The 20,459-nt window shown below is 66.5% G+C and overlaps 2 protein-coding genes across 4 annotated transcripts in view; both read left to right on the plus strand.

Moving 5' to 3' along the window:
- Window positions 1-985: 985 nt before the first annotated feature.
- LIMK1 (LIM domain kinase 1) lies at window positions 986-9,846 on the plus strand. Its single transcript, XM_054287126.1, has 16 exons — window positions 986-1,093; window positions 2,889-2,985; window positions 5,464-5,602; window positions 5,982-6,091; window positions 6,164-6,355; window positions 6,754-6,859; window positions 6,941-7,125; window positions 7,203-7,386; window positions 7,465-7,551; window positions 7,761-7,892; window positions 8,003-8,062; window positions 8,161-8,226; window positions 8,322-8,478; window positions 8,578-8,633; window positions 9,157-9,314; window positions 9,407-9,846. Exons 1-16 carry the CDS (start codon window positions 1,036-1,038, stop codon window positions 9,555-9,557), a joined length of 1,938 nt encoding a protein of 645 aa, XP_054143101.1. The 5' UTR covers window positions 986-1,035; the 3' UTR covers window positions 9,558-9,846.
- Window positions 9,847-17,124: 7,278 nt separating this feature from the next.
- The window catches only part of LOC128943996 (septin-4-like), a 208,906-nt gene continuing 205,571 nt past the window's right edge, over window positions 17,125-20,459 (plus strand). For 2 of the 3 annotated variants that reach the window (XM_054287052.1, XM_054287053.1), the window contains exon 1: window positions 19,761-20,125. In XM_054287052.1, coding sequence (XP_054143027.1) covers window positions 20,090-20,125 — 36 coding nt within the window. In that variant the 5' untranslated portion in view covers window positions 19,761-20,089. Of the gene's footprint in view, window positions 17,184-19,760; window positions 20,126-20,459 lie in introns of those variants that run through there. The other variant, XM_054287054.1, reaches the window with a different exon arrangement.

Below are 20,459 nucleotides of genomic sequence, written 5' to 3' on the forward strand. Positions count from 1 at the left end.
GCTGGGACACACGGGAGGGGCGGGGGGACAGCTTTGGCACGAGGGGTCGCGTCTGCCTTTTCCCACAGTGACAGCCCAGGGTCCCAGGGGCGGTCTGTGCCCTGGCCTGAGGTGCTGGGAACATCTCTGCCCTGTCCTAGTGTGCCAGCCTCGGAACCCATGAAAAGGTCTTTGCTCTGACTCACAGTGGGGGCCTGGGGGTGCAAGACAATTTCTTGTGCCCCGGTAACAGCTTGAGGACCAAGGAGGCTGTGCCTGCCCTTGGTGACAGCCCAGGGGGTGACATCCATGTGACATCCATGTGCCATCCCTGGGTAACACTGCAGGGAATGAAGGGGACATCCATAACCTGTCCTACAGTTACAAGCCCGGGATCCAGGATGAGGTCCATGCCCCTCACCATGGTGGGGGCCCGGGGATGCAGGGAGATGTCCGTGCTCCATCCCGCGGTGACAGCGCGGGAAATGAGAGAGACACCCATGTGATGCCCCACGGTGACATCCCAGAGCAAATTGGAACGCCTGTGCCCTGACCACAGTGACGGCCCGGGGCACGAGGGGACACCCGTGATGACCAGTAGTGGCTGTGGCGACACCTCTGCCCTGCACATGGGGCTGGCCTGGCGTAGCTGGAGACACCGCGGGGTGTGGGGACACCCGTGATGGCCAGGGGAGGGCGAGAGGACGGCGCCATCGCTCCGTGACCCGCGCATCCCCCCGGGCCCGATGGCGCAGCCCGAACCTCGGCCCCGACCGCGGCCATTCATCTCCGGTCCCTGCCGACCACGCCCACCGGTCACACCCACACTGGGGCCGCCCCGTGCTCCCGCGGCCCCGCCCCGCCCGGGCCGCGCAGGCGCGCTGCAGGCGCCGCGGTGCCGCCCGGAGCCGCAGCGGCAGCGGCAGGGCCGGGGGGGCCCGACCGGGGCTGCGCCCGCGCGGGGACCGCCACAGGCCCGGCCACCGCCTCCGCCTCAGGCCCGGCCACCGCCTCCGCCACAGCCCCGGCGCGGCGCGGCGCCGGCTGCGCGCCTGCATGAGGTTGATGCTGCTGTGCTGCACCTGGAGGGACGAGCCTATGGGAGAGGACGAAGGTGCGTGACCCCCCGAGCCCCCCCGGCTGACTCAGCGCTTCCGCCGCCGCTCGGGCCCCGGGACCCCCAGCCCGGCTCCTGCGGACCCTCCCGCCGGCCCGCGGCCCCCCGCATCCTGCCCGCATCCTGCCCGCAGCCCCCGGCCTCGCCACTGTCCCCGCAACCCTGCACCCTCCTCGGCATTTCCATCCCGCACCCCTGCACCCCAGCACGCCCCCTGCACCCTCACCCAGCCCGCATCACCCCTGCGTCCCGAAATGTCCCCGTGTACCCGCATCCCCCCCTGCATCCCCCACTGCATCCCTCTGGTCTGCATCTCCCTTGCGCCCCGACATTCCCTGTCCCCCCATCCAGCCTGCACCTTCCCCACAGCCCCCCTGCACCACCCTCCATCCCTGCATCCCCCTCTGGAGCGCCCGTCCCGCACCTTCCGTCCCCCGTGCCCCCCACACGTCCCCTGCGCTCCCCGGCCATCCCGCACGCCTCTTGCACCCGCAAATCACCCCCTGCCCCTCTCACTCATCCAGCTCACAGCACCCACTGCATCCTCCACTGCACCCCACCCTGCATCACTCCCCTGGCCTGCATCCCCCTGCACCCCATCCAGCCTGCATCCTCCCCACACCCCCGAATGTCCCCTGCAGCCCCTGTTCCCCCTGCATCCCCTCCGCACCCCCAGATCTTCCCTGTTCCACCAAGTGCAGACTCCATCCCCCCCATTCTTCCTTGTATTGCCACCCAACTGCATTCCCCCCTGCACCCCCAAATCTCCCCTATCCTCCTTGTCAAGAACTGTGCAGCCAGCCTGCATCCCTGCCTGCCCCGTCCCAGCACCCCACATCTCCTGCTGCACCCCTGTCCAGCCTGCATCCCCTCCTGCACCCCCACACCTCCCCATCTCCCCCTGCACACTCTGTGTGCCCCTCCTGTGCCCCCCATCCCCTCCAACCTGCATCCCTCCTGCACCCCCCAATCTTCCTGCATCCCTCCTGCACCCCCAGATCTCTGCTATGCCTTCCTTCCCCTCTGCACTCATATCTCCCCACACACCCCAAGAACTTGCACCCCCCTGCAGCCACTCTGCACCCCTCTGTGTGTCCCCCATTCATCACCCACTCTGCACCCCCTGTGTTCCCCCATGGGCTGTGCATGCCCCAGCACCCTCTGCACCCCTCTGTGCTCTCCTGCATCCCCCAGCACCCCTCCAGCATCCCCCTCTGTCCCCCCATTCATCCCCCAGCACCCCTCCACATCCCCCTCTGTCCCCCCATTCATCCCCCAGCACCCTTCCAGCATCCCTGTGTGTCCTTCTGCATCCTCCATCACCCACTCTGCACCCCTGTGTCCCCCATTGCACTGTGCCTGCCCACGTACCCATCCTGCACCCGTCTGTGTGTCCCCCATTCATCCCCCACTCTGCACCCCCTGTGTCCCCCCAGGACCCCCCAGCACTCATCCTGCTGTCCCCCCATGCACCCACCACCCATCCCACACCCCACCATCCACCCTGGCTGCCTTGGTGCACCCATCCTGCCCCTCTTCACCCTCCCTGCACTCTGTGCCCCCATCCCACCCCTCTGCCCCATCCTGCCCCCACCGTGTGCCCCCATCCCACCCTGCCCTGTTGCCAGCCCTGGGGCCGTGGGTGCCCCGACCTTGACCCGCTGGGGGATCGATGGGTGTGGGATGGAATTCTCCCCCGGGCACAGGGATTTCATCCCGGCTGCTGCTGCCGTGGGTGGCCGGGCGGGCTGGCCGGGTGACAGCGCTGTCCCCTGGTGTTCCCCGCCTGCAGGGAGCGACCTGCCGGTGTGTGCGAGCTGTGGGCAGGGCATCTACGATGGGCAGTACCTGCAGGCTCTGAAGGCTGACTGGCATGCCGACTGCTTCAGGTGGGACCCGCCGGGGACAGTGGCATGGCATCGGGGGCATCGGGATGGATGGTGTCATGGGCACTGGGATGGATGGCCTTAGGGACACTGGGATGGCATCGGGGACAGTGGGATGCTCTGCAGGGACAAGGACAGTGCTCCCTCCCGTTCCAGCCGTGGCAGGGACAGGCGTGGCTGTGGCTCCTGGCACCCGTGGGGGTGCTCCGGCCGAGGCCAGGCCTGGCAGAGGGCTCTGCTGCCTGTCCCCCGCTGTCCCCTCCTGCCGGGTGACAGGGCGCGTGTGGCTGATGTCACCCGCCCCCCTCCCTCCCAGTTTCCTCTTTCACTCGAGCCCTCCCGGCCGCTCCAGCTGTTGGAGCCCCGAGGAGGAGAAGGAGCAAGGGCCCGGGTCGGGGGGCACAGGGGTGCCCGGGACCTGGCAGGGTTCCCTGCGGGGCTGGGGGTGCCCAGGGCTGTCCCCGGGGTGTGTCCCTGTCGGTGGAGGAGGATGCTGGCGGCCGTGCTGAGCAAGAGCCGCGTCCTGAGCGCTGGAGCCAAGTGAGTGGGAGTGGGATTGAGGTGGGAGCGGGTCAGGATGGGCTCCGCAGGGGGGCTCAGCCTGTGTCCCCCATGCTCGGCTCCCCCCCTCCGGGCCGTCAGACAGCAAAGCCACTGCGGGGCCGCAGCTGGATCCGGTCCCCCCGGATGAGCGGCTTCCGGCAGCGCTGGGCTTGCTGAAAGCCTTCCTCCTCTTCTCCCTCTCCCCTTCTTCTCCTTGTCCCCCTCCCCTTCCCCTTGTCCTACGTTTCCCCCTCCTTTTCCCTCTCCTTCTCCCCCTGCTGCTCCTCCTCTCCCTCCTCCTCCTCCTCCTCCCGCCCCCAGCCCGGGGGAGGTTTCGTGCTGCGCCATCGGAGGGGGAGTCCTCTGCGATGACGTCATGGGGTGGGGAAACTCCGCGCCGTGACGTCACCGCTGGTTGGTATTCCACCTGCGTGGCCGTGGGCGGGGGGGGGGGGACTGCGACAGTCCCCGGGCACCCCCCGCATCCCCTGCAGAGTGTCCTGCAGCAGCCCCGCATCCCACAGCACCCCGGCACTGCAGACCCCTGCAGGAAATCCCCTACAGCCCCCCCTGCACCCCCTTCCCAAGAGGATCTCCCCCCTTGCAGCGCCCTGCACCCCTCCCACAGCATCCCCTGCACCCATTCAGCACTCCCATATAGGAAATCCTCTGTGGCTCCCCTTCTGCACCCCCCAGGCACTCCCACACCCCACAGAAATCCTCTCTGGTACCCGTGTCCCCTCCTGCACAGTGTGATGTGCCCCCCTGGTGCTGTATCCCACAGCTGCCAGGCCCCTCTGCAGCCCCGGGCACACCCTGCTGTTGTCACCCCCTGCATCCCCCAGCAGCTCCCCATCCCTGTGCCCCTGTCCCAAGGCTGGCATGTCCCTGGCCAGGCTGGCGTGTCCCTCTGGCTGTCTGTGCCAGGGTGGGGAGTTTGTGACCAAGGGGACATGTCCCTCTGTCCCTGAGGGTTGGCACATCTGTCACCAGGGTGGGACATCTCTCTGTGTATCCGTGACCAGGCTGGCATGTCCCTGTGTGTGTCTGTGCCAGGCTGGCACATCTGTGGCCAGGCTGGGACATCTCTCTGTGTGTCTGCGCCAGGCTGGCACATCTGTGGCCAGGCTGGGACATCTCTGTGTGTCTGTGCCAGTGACACACACAGACTGGCACGTCTGTCACCACGGTGTCATGTCCATGGCAAGTCTGACACATCCCTCTGTGTATCCGTGACCAGGCTGGCACGTCCCTCACCAGGCTGGCACATCCCTGTGCGCATCTGTGACCAGGGTGGGACATCCCTCTGTCCATGATTAGAGTGACATGTTCCTCTGTGCACCCATGACTGTGCTGTCACATCTGTGAGCAGGGTGACAGACCCATGACCAGGGTGGGACTTCCCTCTGTATGTCTGTGACCAGACTGGCATGTCACCCTAGTCATGGATAGAGAGACATGCCCTTCTGTGTATCTGTCACCAGGGTGGCATGTCCCTCTCTCTGTGGCCAGGCTGCCATGCTTGTGACCAGTCTGTCTCATCCCTCTGTAAGCCTGTGCCAGGCTGGCACGTCTGTCTGTCACCAGGGTGGCATGTCTGTCACCAGTCTGGTACATCCCTCTGTGTGTCTTTGTCCAGGCTGGCACATCCATGCAGAGCTGGCGCTTCCCTCCTCATGCCTCTCCCTGCCCCACGTCCCCTCCCTTGTCCACCCCAGTGTCCCCACGTGTCCCTGCAGCCCCAGCCTGCACTGTCACACCCCTGGAATCACCTGCTGTCACCCTGGGGATGGTGACACATTGATGCAGTGGCCCTGCAGCTACATAGGCAGTGAGGGAAGCAGCTTGCCCAGAGAGCTGTGGAGTGGGCAGGCACTGGCTGTGCCCTGGGGTGACAGTGGGGACGAGGTGACAAGGGTGTCCCTGTCCCTGCCGCAGGTGTTGTGAGTGCGGGGCCTCCCTGTCCCACCAGTACTACGAGAAGGATGGGCGCCTGTACTGCAAGAAGGATTACTGGGCACGCTTCGGGGAGCTGTGCCACGGCTGCTCCGAGCAGATCACCAAGGGGCTGGTCATGGTGAGCACCACGGGGCCCCCAGGGTGGGACACGGAGCCTTGTGCCCTTGTGCCATGGCTGAGCTCCTGGGGAGCAGGGCAGGGGGGAAGGGGTGCAGATCCCCAGCACCACTGGGTGTGTCAGGGATGTCCTCTAGGTTTTAGGGGACCCTGGAGGGCCTTGCTGGGACTGGGGAACGCAGGGGAGAAGCTCAGCGTGGTGGGAGATGTTCCTGCAGCCACCTCCAACTTGGTGGCACTTCTGTCCCCACCATCCCACAGCTCAGCCCACCCTACCCGCAGCCCCAATGCACCCGTGGGTGCTCCCAGGCCCCTCTGAGCCCCGGCCCTGCCCTCGGTGCCTGGACAGGGGGTCCCGGGGCTGATGCCATTGCTCACAGGTGGCCGGGGAGCAGAAGTATCACCCCGAGTGCTTCAGCTGCCTCAACTGCCGCGCCTTCATCGGGGACGGGGACACGTACGCGCTGGTGGAGCGCTCCAAGCTCTACTGGTACGTCTGCTCCGGGGGGCCGGGGGGACGCGTCCCAGCACCCCCACCCACCCTCCTGTCTGCTCCCCACAGCGGCCACTGCTACTACCAGATGGTGGTGACGCCGGTGATCGAGCAGATCCTGCCGGACTCGCCGGCCTCCCGCATCCCTCACACCGTCACCCTCGTGTCCATCCCCGCCTGCTCCGACGGCAAGCGCGGCTTCTCCGTCTCCATCGACCAGGGCTGCGGCACCGAGCACCCGCGCACCGTGCGCGTCCGAGAGTGCGTCCCTGTCCCCTCTGCCGCCGTCCCCTCCCCAGGGCTGGGGCTTCCCGTGCCCCTTCTGCCGCTGGGATCCATCCCAGGACACGTTTTGGTGTGGGAGAGGAGGGGTGGTGCTGGGTTGTCCGCATTGTCCAGGGGTGGCCTGTAGGGACCGTGGTGGCGTGTCCCCAACTGCAGGGGGGTTTGTGGAGGCTGTGCATGCCATGCTAGCATTCCCTTATATACCTGAGTGGGTATCATGCATGTCCCTGTGTGGTTGGGGTGGCTTGTGGAGACTGTGCCAGCATGTCCCTCTCCAGGAGGTGACAGTGGGGTCTGACACACCCACTGGGAGTGTCCTAGTACACCCCACTGATGGTGACAGTGTCGGGGGTCTGACCCCACTGTCACCACAGGGTAGACCCGGACTGCATCAGCCCTGACATGAAGAACTCCATCCACGTTGGTGACCGCATCCTGGAGATCAATGGAACCCCTATTGGCCACGTCCCCCTGGATGAGGTATGGTCCCCCTGTCACACCCCAGCCAGCCCCACTTCTGCCATGTCCCCAAACCCACCCCATCACCATGTCCCTGTGCAGATCGACCTGCTGATCCAGGAGACGAGCCGCCTGCTGCAGCTAACCATCGAGCACGACCCCCACGAGCCCCTGGGCCAGGAGCCAGGGCTGGCAGGCAGCCCCCTGCCCGCCCTGTGCAGCCCCCTGCGCTCGCCAGCCCCCGTGCCCTGCGGGGACCCCGCTGCCATGCGCCAGCGCGCTGTCACGTAAGGCCACCCCTGTCCCTGTCTCTGTCCCTGCTGGGTGTCCCCAGCACGCTGAGCTCTGCCCGTCCGTCCCGCAGGAGGAGCTGCAGCACGGACAAGTCCCCGGGCTCGGGCTCCGTGGGCTCTCCCGCGTCGCAGCGCAAGGACATCGGGCGTTCCGAGTCCCTGCGCGTCGTGTCCCGCGCCCACCGCATCTTCCGCCCCTCGGACCTCATCCATGGGGAGGTGCTGGGCAAGGGCTGCTTTGGCCAGGCCATCAAGGTGGGCAGGGGGCACCAGCCTGGGGGTCTCGGCTCCCCAGGATGGAGGGGGTGGCTGAGTCCCTGCGCTCCCGGCCAGGTGACGCATCGGGAGACGGGCGAGGTGATGGTCATGAAGGAGCTGATTCGCTTTGATGAGGAGACCCAGAGGACCTTCCTCAAAGAGGTGAGGGTCCCCTGTCCGTAATCCCCCAGGCTGCAGGGCCACAAGGGATGGGTCTGTCTGATCCTGGCCCCACCTGGGCACAGCCCCTGCACAGGGGTGACCAAGCCCCGTGGGTGCAGCCCTGCCCACTGAGCCTGTGAGCAGCAGCTCTGTCCGGGGTGTGGGAGCCTTGGGGTGTCACGGACACGGGGCTGGGGGCTCTCCTGCAGGTGAAGGTGATGCGCTGCCTGGAGCACCCCAACGTGCTCAAGTTCATTGGAGTGCTCTATAAGGAGAAGAGGCTCAACTTCATCACAGAGTACATCAAAGGGGGCACTTTAAGGAGCCTCATCAAGAGCATGGTGAGCACCGGGGGAGGCAGGTTGGTCCCCCACCACCCCACAGCCCCAGTGTGGCTGGGGACCTCTCTTCCTTTCTCATTTCCTGGCAAACTCCCCCTCCTGCCCCCCAGGACAGCCACTACCCCTGGAGCCAGCGGGTCAGCTTTGCCAAGGACATCGCTGCTGGCATGGTGGGTGCCACCATGGGATGGGTGGGTGCAAGGGGCACTGCTGAGCGGGGGGACCATGGCGTGGGGGTACCGCTGCTCTCAGCCCACCCTTCCCACAGGCCTACCTCCACTCCATGAACATCATCCACCGCGACCTCAACTCTCACAACTGCCTCGTGCGGGAGGTGAGTCCCACCTTGGTGCTGCCCTCCCCCAGCCTGGCTGGGGCTCTCAGGCCCTGTTGGCTCCCCCAGGCCTCACCCCTCCCTCTGCCCCCCAGAACAAGAGTGTGGTGGTGGCTGACTTCGGGCTGGCGCGGCTGATGGTGGATGAGAAGAACCAGCCCGAACATCTCAAGAACCTGAAGAAACCGGACCGCAAGAAACGCTACACGGTGGTGGGGAACCCCTACTGGATGGCCCCCGAGATGATCAATGGTGAGGGGCGTGTGGCCAGCCAGGGCTCTGTCCCCAGGCAGGGGACGCGTGGTGGGGCTGGGACAGGACGTGTGACGTGGCCTGACTCTGTGTCTGCAGGGAGGAGCTATGATGAGAAGGTGGACATCTTCTCCTTCGGCATCGTCCTGTGCGAGGCAAGTGCCCCTGGGGCTGGGGTCTGCCATGGGCGCTGGGGTCCTCATGGTGTTTGGGGTCACTTCCCCAAGGCTGGGGTACCCTCCTTGGGATTGGGATGTTTAGAGTCTCTTAGAGTCTTCACCTTAGGATTGGAGCCTTTTCCCATTGACTTGGGGTCCCCCTAGGCTTTGGAGTCCTCATTGTTACCCTCCAGGGTAAGGTTTTCCTCCTTGGAGTTGGGGTCTCCCTTTTGGGGTTGAGGTCTCCTTTTTGGGGTTGAGGTCTCCTTTTTGGGGTTGAGGTCCTCATTGTGCTCGAGTTCCCCCTCTTAGACTTGGAGTCCTCCCCTGGGGTTGGGGCCTCTCTCCTTCGGTTAAGGGTCTCCCTGATGGGGTCTCTCTCTTGGGGTTGGGGTTTCTTCATTGTGCTTGGGCTCCCTCGTGGGGCTTGGACATCTCCCCCTTGGGGCTTAGGGGTCCCTGTTTGGGGTTGGGGTCCCCCTTTGGTGCTGAGCCCGCCCGTTCCCGCCGCCGCCCGCAGATCATCGGCCGGGTGAGCGCCGACCCCGATTACCTGCCCCGCACCACCGACTTCGGCCTCAACGTCCGGGGCTTCCTGGAGCGCTACTGCCCCCCCGCCTGCCCCCCCAGCTTCTTCCCCATCGCCGTCTGCTGCTGCGACCTGGACCCCGAGAAGCGGTGGGTGCTGGGGACCCGCGGGGGTCCCCGGGGCAGGGGACGGGGTGGGGACAGAGCCAGCGGAGCTGCCACCTGTCCCCCTGCTCGCTCAGGCCGTCCTTCGCCAAGCTGGAGCAGTGGCTGGAGACGCTGCGCATGCACCTGGAGATCCACCTGCCGCTGAGCTCGCAGCTGGAGCAGCTGGACCGAGCCTTCGGGGAGGCGCACCGGCGGGAGGGGGCGCTGCCCGCGGCCCCGCGGTAGAGCCCCCGCCCGCGCCCCTCCGCAGCCACGGGAGACGGAGCTGCGCTCGCCACCAGCCGCTCCTGGGGCTGCCTCCCCCCGGGGCTGGATCCCCGGGCCCCCGGATGGCCCCCGTCCCGCTGCCCACCCCGGGGAGCTGGCTCTCCCCGGGGCCGCATGGCCCTGGGCACCCCCACGCCGTAGCTCTGAGCGCCGGGACCAGCCCGGCTGGCCGCACCGCGGGGACCGTCCCCGTGTCCCCACCCCGGCTCACCTCCCCTTTGCACAGCGGGGCTGCCCCGGACGGTGCCTTGGCTTTCCGTGAACTTGCACTTGGACACGGGAGGGACCCCGCGGCCCCCCAGGGCACCCTCGTAGCAACGCCCTCGGCCGGCCCTGAGGCTGCTCCCGCCGCACCCCCGGCCGGGCGAGGGGACACCCCCGTGGCGTGGGGACAGGCACGTAGCGGTCCCTGCCGCCCCCGCGCCTCTGCTGCCGTGCTGAGCCCCGACCACGCAGTGCTGGGGTCCTGGGGCTGGGCTCATCTCGGTCCCCCTGCCCCGGAGGGCCCGGGGGGGTTGCGCCACGCGGTGCTTTTCATGCTCTTTATTCAGGTTCATTTTTCTGTAAGATATTTAAAGAGAAGAGTTTGTATTATTTTTTCATACAACGTAGCGTTTGCCATTTGTCACTGCCTCGGTTCTGCTTTCCCGAAGGGATCAAACTGTGAAGCCTCTCCGTGCACTTTTGCCCGGGAAGTCCAAGGTGACGTCCTCTGCGGAGGCGGGAAGGGAGCTCAAACTGTGATGTACCCCGAGCCGTGAGTCAATAAATCCTTCCCCGCTCGCTGCCCGGCCTGTTGGCAATCGCTCGCCTCCCCCGGGGGGCTGGGAGCTCCTGTGCAAACTGAGGCAGGAGGGGACGGTCCCCGTGCCCAGGGTGGGGCTGGCACTGTCCGTGGTGGCACCCACCAGCTCGCCCACCCCCATGGGGGCAGTACTGTTGTCCCCCTTTGTGCTGTCCCCACCCCATTGTGGGTACCCCCAGCCCTGGGACTGGTGCCACCCCTGCTTTTGTCACCAGGGCCCCCAAGTACTGTGTCCCCTCCCACTGTCATGCCGGGGTGGTGACAGGCAGGTGACAGAGCTGTGTGACCATCGGTGCTGGAGCTGATTTGCCTTTGGTGTAAAACCAGCGCCAGGGAACAGTGAGGTGGCTCATGCTGGGGTAGCCCATGGCCCTGCCCTGCTGTCCCTCTATCCTCAACACCTCTCTGAACCAAACTAAGGTCTCCAAGGTGGGGGGGCTCCATGCCTGGGGAGGGCGAGCTTTGGAAGCTGGAGAAGACCTGGAACCCAAAGAGCTGAGGGGGAGTGACAGGGAAGGGATGGGACTGGGGGGATGTCCCCAAGGGTGTCCCCAGTGATGCTGCAGCTGGGGAAGGAGCCTGAAAGGGTCCCAGGGTCCAGGCTGGAACCCCCACCAGAGAACCTCATGGTTTATTGCTCTGGAGGGACATGGGGGGGGGATGTAGTGACAGTGGCACTGTCCCCCCTCCTGGAGAGGCTCCTGACTGCCTGTTCCCCAGTAGCCCAGTGAGGGACAGGGACTAACACCCTGCCTGGTGTCACAGGCTGTCACTGCCCCTGGTGACACCCCACTGTGCTGATTCTTTGCTCTGGGAGCAGGACACTGTCACTCCCTGGGAGCGCTGGGGTGAGGGAGCCACTGTGGCCACCACACCTTGGGAACACCACTGTCCCAGTGCCCTGCTGCCACAGGAGAGCAGCACCCCAGGAGACCCCAGCTCTGCAGTAGGAACCCCCAAAGCCATGGGACCCCCCCAGCCCCTCACCCAGCTGGATGCAGGAGTGCCTGGGGGTGTCAGGGACACCACACCCACTGGGACACTTCCTGGTGGCCCTTGGGGCAAGAGCCAGCAGCTGGCCACAAAACCAAGTGGCCACTGAGTCACCCCAGCAACTCATCCCAGACCAAGCCACCAGCTGGGACACCCCCTCACCAGGCAGGGAGGTGGCTCTGGCACAGCCACAGTGGCCCCATGCTGTCACTGTCACCCGAAAGTTTCCTCCAGGGCTGTGCAGCATCCTGTGCCCAAATCCAGCCCCTGTCTAGCCTGACCCAGTGCCCGTGGGAGAGACTCATCCCATCACCAGCACCTGGCTGTCCCCTCCAGCCATCCCTTCCCAGGAGGGACAAGGCCACCCAGACCATGTCACAGGCCACCAAGAGCTGCCACTGCACCCACTGTCTCCTCCCAGCTCCTGCTCTGTGCCCCCAGGGATGTCTCTGGTAGGGTCCTGCCCCAGTCTGGTATGGTGGCACGTGGGGAGCCAGGTGTCCCCACCAAGGGGTGGCCAAAGGCACCAGTGGCTCTGGCAAGGACACAGCTGAGAGCTCCAGCCATGAACCATTGGCTGTGGGTTGGTCACATTCCTGGTGGGGGAGTTTGGGACTCCAGGGGAGAGGAGCAAGGGCAGGTTCTCCAGGAATCCTGGCAAGGTGGGCACTGGTGCTGCGGGGACCCTCCTGGGGGACATCTTGTGACAGGGGTAACTGGCAGAGGGTCCTCATGAGGCTTGAGATGTGCAAGGAGGAGAGGTGCTGGGGACCAGTCAGGACAGGGCTGTGTGGAGATGGAAAAGGATTCCTGGGATCCCAGCAAGGCATCCAGCTGCACAGGGATGTGTGGAGATGGAGGAGGATTCCTGGGATCCCAGCAAGCACCCAGCTCCATAGGGACATGTGGAGCTGGAGGAGGGTCACAGGGGTCTGGCTGGGGTGTCCAGCCCCATGGGGACATGGGGTCTCACCCCCAGCCCTGGCCACAGCAAGACTCACCCTCACATGAGGAGTTTCCAGTGCCGAGCAGGCAATGGCTCTGGGATCCTCTGGAGCCCTTTCCAGCTCAGCCAGAGGCTGGACCTGAGACATCCTGGGATCATTGCTGTCCTCCAGCCCTCTGATCTCCCATCCTGCATTGAACGTGGCTCTGCAGGGTGTGTGTCACAGCTGACCCTGTCCCCAGAGGTGGCACAGATCCCTCCCCTGGCTCAGGATCAGGGCTCTGTGTGGCTCTGGAGCAGCCTGAGCCCTCCCTCCATAATTTGGTGGCACTGTCACACCTCCCCTCTGCAAGCTGGGCTGGGATAGGAGCCACCTCCTTGGGTCACACATGTCACCAGCACCTGGTGGCTCCACGGGGAACATCCAGACACCCAAAACCCTGGTGGAGCTCTGAGGCCAATGGTGGGGGTCAGTACCTGTCTGTCTGCCTCAATTCCCCTGTGGCTGGAGCTGTGGGGTGTGGGGATGGGAAGAAGGGCTGTCACTGCAGCTGTCACTGCAGCTCCTGTCCCCCCTCTGGTGTCCTCTGGTCCCTGACAGGTGAGGCTGGCCAAACCCAGGCCAGAAAATCCCATGGGAAGCAGTTCCCACCTCATTTGCCAGCAGTTTTGGTAAGATCTACATAAACATGGCATTTATAAACACAGCCCTGGGAACATGGTCCTGCCATCCTCTCTGCCAGCTGGGGGCACTGGGGGCCATCCCTGTGTCCTGTGGGGACACAGGCACCGGGGAGGGGACAGCTGGGGCTGCCTGAAAGCCTCAGCTGCTTCTGGGGGGAGAAGTGGCTTCTCTCAATCCCACTGCATCCTCCCCCAGCTCCAGCACAGTGATGGGTGCTCCTGCATTGCCCAGTGCCACCAGGGCCCCAGGCACGACCAGGGGTGGGCACCATCGACTGATGAGTCCTTTGGGAGGGATCTGGGAGCTGCTGACACGTGATGAGCTGTGGGAAGGTTCAGGCCAAGGAGGAAAGGGGGCTTTGGGTGGGACCACGCGGGCTTCTGGGTTTGGATGTCTGTGACACCGTCCCCATTGCTGTGACACCGTTCCTTAGAGCACATCCCATGTCCAAATCCCTCCAAGGGGCTGGCACTGCCTGGACTTGGGGAATGTGGACCCTTAGAACCCCCTGCTCTGAGCAGGAGCTCCCTGCAGAGACAGCCCAAGGGTGGGGAGACCCTGGGATGTGGGTTTGGGGAGCTGTGGGACCCTGACATGTGCGTCTAGGGAACCCCTGTGCATGGGTTTGGGGAGCTGGAAGACCCTGGCATGTGGGTTTTGGGTTTGGGGGACCCCAGACTGTAGGTTTGGGGGCAATTAGCTGCCACATTAGACTCAAGCACAGGGAGCAGCTCAGGCATGGGCAGCCCTGGGCTCAGACCAAGGGAAAGAAGCCAAAAGGCAGGAGCTACACCCCAGGTTTTCAGGCTCCACTGACCACAGACCCCCCAACCCACCTCATCCCTTTGCTGGGGCAGATCTTGGGGAGCACTGTAGGGTGCCTGATGTGGCTCATCCTTTCCACAGTGTGAAAAATGAGTTTATTCCCAGCTTGGAGCCTGTTTGGCTGCTTTGGAGAGGGGAGAGCAGAACTTCTGCCTGTGCTTGGTGGCTTTGGGGATGGATCCTTGGGGCTTTGTCCCTTGGGATGTGCGGTGCTCCCTGCACATGGCATTCCTGGGCCCAGCCAGGGAATGCCTCCAGACAGGACCCATTGCAAGAGAAAGAGCTAAAATAGAGATTGTCACGGCAGATGCAGGGGAGCATCCCAACATGTGGCCTCTGGACCTGGCAGCAGACGAGGACGTGGTGACCCCAGCCCCATCCCATGCCTGGCTGACACCCTGTGGTCTCTGTGACCCCCAATCTTCCCCCAGCCCTGCTTTGAGCCCCCCGGGCAGGGGGAACCCCGGGCGCTGTCTCGGTGATGCCGCTGCAGGCAGGGGGAGCCGGTGATGCCAGGGCGGGCAGGGGGAGCCGGTGATGCCACGTCAGCAGGGGGAGCCGGTGCCGGTGATGCCATGGCAGGGGAGCCGGTGCCGGTGATGCCAGGGCAGGGGAGCTGGTGCGAGGTGATGCCAGGGCAGGGGGAGCCAGTGCTGGGTGATGGCGGTGGGGGCAGGGAGAGCCCCGGGTGCTGTCTCGGTGTTGGTGATGCCAGGCCAGGGAGAGCTGGTGCCAGGTGATGCCAGGGCAGGCAGGAGGAGCCGGTGCCGGTGATGCCAGGGCAGGGGGAGCCGGTGCTGGGTGATGCCAGGGCAGGCAGGAGGAGCCGGTGATGCCAGGGCAGGCAGGGGGAGCCGGTGCCGGTGATGCCAGGGCAGGCAGGGGGAGCCGGTGCTGGGTGATGCCAGGGCAGGGGGAGCCGGCAGGGGCAGCCCCGGGCAGGCAGCGAGGAGGTTAAAGCTCCCCACGCCCGCCGGATGCAGCATCCTGGGCTGGGCTCTTTCCATCTTGTTTTGGTTTGAAGGAATAAAAGCTTTGGCAGCAGCAAAGCCGCTTCCCAAAATAACTCAGCCTCCCATGGTAATTATAGAGCTCCGGGCCCCGGTAGCGAGCGGAGACTTCCCAGCCGGGCCGGGCCCGAGGATCGCTGCTGCTGCCGGCCCGAGGGACCCCGGGGTGCCTCGGGGACCTTGGGGAGCTCCCCAGCCGTGCCACCCTCCCTGGGTGTCCCCATCGCTCCCAGACAGGAGCGTGCAGCCCCTGTGTCCCTCCCGCTCCGCAGCTGATCCCTTCAGCTTTTAATGCTCGTGTAAAGCCCAGGTTGCAGCTCCCGGCCTCGATGGGCACTGGGCTACGGGAGCGAGGCGGTGGCCAGAGAGTGGCTGTGCCCCTGGCCAGGTCAGGAACACGGAGCTGATCCCGGCAGGGCCGGCCCGAGAGCGCCCGGCTCACCCTGGCAGTGCCCTCCCATCCCCGCGGGGCTCAGCGCTGCTCCTTGGAGGGCAGGGAGAGCCCGGGCTGAGCTCCTGGAGCCCCCGAGCCCCTAATCCCCGGTAATCCTGCAGGAAAGCGCTGCCTGTGGGGATTAGGGATGTAAACAGCCATCCTCACCTGCCTGCCCTGCCTGCCCCTACCTGCCCCCTGCCCGCACCCCCAGCGGCCAAGATGCAGTGCCAGGAGAGAGGGATCCCTGCCTGGACCCCCCAAATACAGGGTCGAGGTGGCCACCGGTGCTCTCTGAGGCTGCGTTGAGCCTGTGATGGTTATTTATGGGAATAAAGAGAATGTAGAGCCATCTGGACACAGCCTGGATCTATAACATCCGAGGGAAAGAGATTCCAGGCAGTGACAAGGTTGGGGACAAGGTGAGATAGTCCCTGTGGAGTTACACAGCTTTGGTCAGAGCCTCACTGGGGCTGGATCTGTTTTTTCCTCCTGGGGAATCACCACTGGCTTTTCTCATGGGCAGGGAAACTGAGGCAAGTGAGGAGAAGCCCATGAGAGGGATGTGCTGGGAATGCATGTGACCTCCCCAGCTCGCTGGCTTGGAGTGGGTTTGAAGTGGGACAAGGACAGTCCTGAGGAGCAGCAGGGCCGGGAGACAGAAATGTGGGGAGGGCTGAGCTGTGCCAGCTGCGTGCCACGGGGAGCAGCCCCCGCGGCCAAGGCTGCCCCGGCCCTTTCCCGGCCGGAACAGGAGCCCGCGGTGCCAGCCCTGCCCTCAGGGACACGGGGACACGGCCGCGTGCCACTGCCACTCACATGGGCTGGGGGACATCCCGGGAAGGCGCTGCCGTTCCTGGAGACAGGGGCACGGCCGGGTGTCCGGGTCCCTTTGCCAGCCCACCGGCCAGGGGCAGGATGGCTCAGCAGCAGCCCCGGGAAGGGTTCGGGAGGGGGAGGCAGGCTGGCATTTTGCAGAGAGAGCACTGGGAAACTGGGATTTGGTGACCTGTGCCCTGGGCAGTCGCCAGTCCCTGGTACCCAGCAGGTGCTGTGGGGTGTGTGGGGCTGGGTGTTCTCCCAGTACTCAACACCCCCTAACTGGTGCCCAGTGCTCCCAAGAGGCAGTGGCTGGTGTGAGCCCAGTGCCTCCTGCACAGTACCTGGTACCTGCCGGGCAATGCCTGCTGCTGGTGACACTGCCAGGAGGTCACTCACCGGCACGGGGCCATTCCCTCTCACTGCACCACTGACTGGTGCTGGGGCCTTGTACCCACTGCCTGCACTGGGCCCTGCCAATGCCCAGCACCCAGCGCTGTGCCCTGCGCCCGGTGCTGTGCCCTGTCCCTGGTACTGGTGCCCTGTCCCTGCTGCAGTTTCTGTTCCTGATGCTGGAGCCCTGTGCCACCATCCCGTGCCCTGTGCAGCTCCCGGTGCCCGGTGAGTGCTGCCAGAGCTGGTGCCCGGTGCCCGGCCCCAGTGCCAAGGCGAGTGCCTGGCACCGGTGCCAGGTATTGATGCCAGAGCCGAATGCTAAGGCTGGACGCTGATGCCCAGTGCCCGGTGCTGGTACCCAGTGCGTGGTGCCAGTGCCCCGTGTGGGGTGCCCGGTGCCCGGTGCCTCGTGTGCAGCGCCGAGCGCTGGTGCTGCTGCCTGTACCCGAGCGCAGTGCGCGGGGCCGGGCGCTGCTGCTGCTGCCGGTGTCGCTGCCGGTGCCCGGTGCCGCTGCCGGTGATGCCGAGCGGCCGCCCCGCCCGCCCCCCCGCCCGCCCCGCCCCGGGGCCGCCCCCGCCCCCGCCGCTGCTATTTCTGCTAATCCGCGGCGGGGCCCGGCCGTGCCCATCGGCAGCCGCCGCTCCCGGACGGCGCCCGGCGCCGCAGCCATGGTAAGGCCGGCGCGGACGTGGGACCGGCCCGGCCCGGCCCGCGCTGCCCCGCACCGTGGCACGGGCCCGCTCCCGCAGCCCGGGCCCGCTCCCGCAGCCCGCTGCCCTCCGTGAAGGTGACGGTGCGCGGGGGCGGAGCGGACCGGGGCCGCCGGTGCCGCAGCGGAGCGCGGGGGGGACACGGGCGGCGGGGCAGCACCTGCCCGGCCCCGGAGGGCGCAGCCCCGGGAGAGGCGAAGGGGCCACGGGCCCTCACCGGGGCATCCGGAGGGCAGCGCTCGGGAGCGTCACCTGCGTGTCCCCGTCCCGCGCTCCTCCCACGGGTGTCCGTGCGTGGGCAGCGGGAGCCGCTCCGGTGCGGCTCCGTGCCGAGCATCGCTTCCCAGCTCTTGGCAGGTCCCCGGGCTGGGGCGCTGGTGGCACTGCCAGCCCGGCCGGGCCCTCGGCCGGGACCGTCACACGCACGGAGCCGGCTCTGCACTCACCGGCAGGGTCCGGAGCCGCCGCTGGCGTTCCCAGCCCGCGGGGGCTTGTTCCGCATCTCCCGCTCTGCCTCGCTCCTCCGCGGCGGTGGCAGGTCCCCTGCGGCCGCCCGGCCGGGCCACGTCTCCGCGGGGACTTCGGGCCGTGTCCGGGGTGGGGGTGAGGACCGAGGGCTGCCGCCGTGGCTCGCGTGGCACCGGCTGGTGGCCCCGGGACGAGCGGCCTTGGTGGGGAGCGCCGCGGCCGCGCTGCCCCGGCAGCGCCGTGGGAACCAGCCCGGCACATTCCTCCGGAGCTGGATGCAGCGAAAGCAGAGAGGAGGGCGGCTGGCGGAGCGTGTCGCAACGGAGCGCCTTCCCGACAGGCTCCAGACTGTGCCTGTGGGATGCACACATCAGCCTCGGAAACATCGGGGGGGGACAGAGTCACAGCTGGGGACCGGGGCCAGCTGGGCTCCCTCGCCCCTGCCCGTGGGGTGAGCTGGGGCTGGAGGTGCTCCAGAAGGACCCACAGAAGCAGAGCCGGTGCCCCGTCACCAGTGCCACATCCCTCTGTCCCCAAAGCAGTTCCCGGCTGGCCCAGAGGAGCAGCAGGAGCACTGGTGTGTCCCTCCCCCGGTCTCTGCTCCCGCCTCTGAGCGGGTCAGATCCCTGAGTGCCCGGCCCCACGTGCTGAGATGTCACCGGGTCTCCAGCCTGGACAGGCCTCGCTGTCACATCCCGGCTCACAGGGAGCCATGGTCCCATCCTGGGGTCCCCACTCAGGTGCTCTCAGGCCCTTCAAACTGGAGGATTCCTGCGGGAGAGGGACTGGAGCTGCTGCACCAAGGGCTGTGCTCACCTGCCTGGTGCTGACCCCCTGCCCAGAGCAGGGACCCACAGCACAGCCTGCCCCCCATCCTTGGGGTGCCCGGCACCCTGCTCCCCTTGGAGCTGCCGGGAGACTCCGTTTCCCATCTGGAACGCTGCTGAGGGGTGGGATGGCAGAGCTGGGGGTGCCCTGGCTCTGCAGGGGGAGCATCCCGTGCGCCCAGAAGCAGGGCCGGGCACAGCCCCGCTCCCGTCCCCCTGGCAGCGCTGGCCTTTCGCTGGGGGCTTCTCCTGCGCGGCGTTCGTGCCTTTGGGACCGCGTTTGTGCCTGGGATACTCAGCCACAGTGACACAGCGGCCGTGCCGCGGGTGGCATTCTGGGTGTCACCTTTAGAGGGCTTGGGGACGCCTCTGTCATCCTGGCGGTAGGGACAGCGCCTCGCCGGGATGTTCCCTTCCTTTGCCGGGGAAAACACCTCGGTGGGAATGCGGTACCCGTGGAGCGATGCTCAGGGGCAGCCGGTGCTTTCCTCGGTCAGGCTTTGCCCGCCGCCCCCGTGTCCCCCCGCGCCGCATCCCTCGGGCTGTCACGGCGCGGGGACGGCGCGATGCAGAGTGACAGGCGGGGACGGGGCTGCTCCTGCGGCTGCGGGGCGCTGACAGCCCGGGTGTGAGGCCGGCTTGCACTCAGCCGCGTGTGTAATCTGCTTACGGGGGCACCGACACAGCCCCGGGCTCTCGCTGCCGTAAATCCCCGCTCCTGCCGGGAGTGCGGGCTGGGACGCTGGGAAAGCGGCCGAGCGCCCCTGGATCGCGCCTGAGCTGCTCTGATGCATCTCGACACGCATCAAGGTGAATCACCATCCCTGGTGACCCCGAAGTGACAGCCGGGGAGCCCTGGCTGCCACCCACGGCTCCTCCTGGGGCACTGTTAACCCTTCGCCTCCCAGCGATGAGCCGGGAAAGCCGAGGCAGGAATGCTGGAGCTCCTGCCTGAGATCCCTGGGGTGGGCAGCGTCCCTGCTTCTCCCAGGCCGGGGCTGGGTCCTTCCCAGCCAGGCCCAGCTCGAGCAAGAGCTTAAAGCCACGTGGGGAAGCTTAAGTGTCAGGTGCAAAAGTGCGGGAAAACTGAGTTTCTGATCTCAGAGAGGGTGTGGAGCCCTGCTGGGGAACGCTCCGGGGGGCAGCGGGGGTGGATGTGGTGTGCACTGGGATGGAGAAGAATTTTATCCTGGAATGGAGAGGAATTTTATCCCGGGATGGAGGGAGTTTTATCCCAGGATGGAGCGGATTTTCTTCCTGGGACAGAGGTGTTTGCAAGGACTGAGTGTCCTCCTGGGCTGTAGGCAATGTGTGCGTTCAGCCCAGGGGTGCTGGTGGTGCTCCTGCAGCCCCCCCAGGACCTCCCTTGGCCAATGACGGCTGGTCCTTGACACGTCCCCAGCCGGGCAGGAGCTGGGTTCGGCTCTGCCCGGGTTCCTCTCCCCTGCCGTGCCCGGCCCCTGGGTGCGCAGCCTGCCCAGGGTGGAGTTATGCTAATGCTGCTCTCCAGCCCTCGGCGCAGCCGGTGCCGCTCGGCATCTCCTGCTGGCCACGGGCGACGCTGGCTGAGCCATGGCCACCGGCCCCGAGCTGCAGCCTGGGCAAGAGGTACGGGGGCAGCGCCCGTGCCCGGCGGGCCGAGAGAGGGGGCACAGGGGGTGGGGGCACGGAACACCCCGGTTCTGCGGGAAGGTGCCGCAGCTCATCCTCCGTCCCCGGGACAGCCCTGCCGGGGCCGCGCTGGCTGCAGGACCCCCGAGGATGGGGCGCGAACCTCGGTGCTGCAGCACTGCCGAAGTCATCGGCTTCGCCGCGGGTGGGAGATGAGGGCGAGCCCCAAAGGGCTGGAGCCCCGAGGGATGGAGCGGCAGCAGGGCTGGAAGCGCTCGCCGCTGGTGGTGGCATCACCTCCCATCCCCGAGTGTCCCTGGCCGGGCCGCGC

Source organism: Melozone crissalis, unplaced genomic scaffold (genome assembly GCF_028551555.1).
Source record: "Melozone crissalis strain CALT ecotype California unplaced genomic scaffold, PUWL_Pcris_2 ptg000057l_1, whole genome shotgun sequence".
Lineage (NCBI taxonomy): Eukaryota > Metazoa > Chordata > Aves > Passeriformes > Passerellidae > Melozone > Melozone crissalis.

Excerpts from the sequence above, each read along its gene's own strand:
- LIMK1 (XM_054287126.1), top strand. The coding sequence starts at position 1,036 with ATGAGGTTGATGCTGCTGTGCTGCACCTGGAGGGACGAGCCTATGGGA. Across the intron at positions 8,063-8,160 it reads AGGACATCGCTGCTGGCATG|GCCTACCTCCACTCCATGAA; the intron begins GTGGGTGCCACC and ends CCCTTCCCACAG. Across the intron at positions 9,315-9,406 it reads GACCTGGACCCCGAGAAGCG|GCCGTCCTTCGCCAAGCTGG; the intron begins GTGGGTGCTGGG and ends CTGCTCGCTCAG.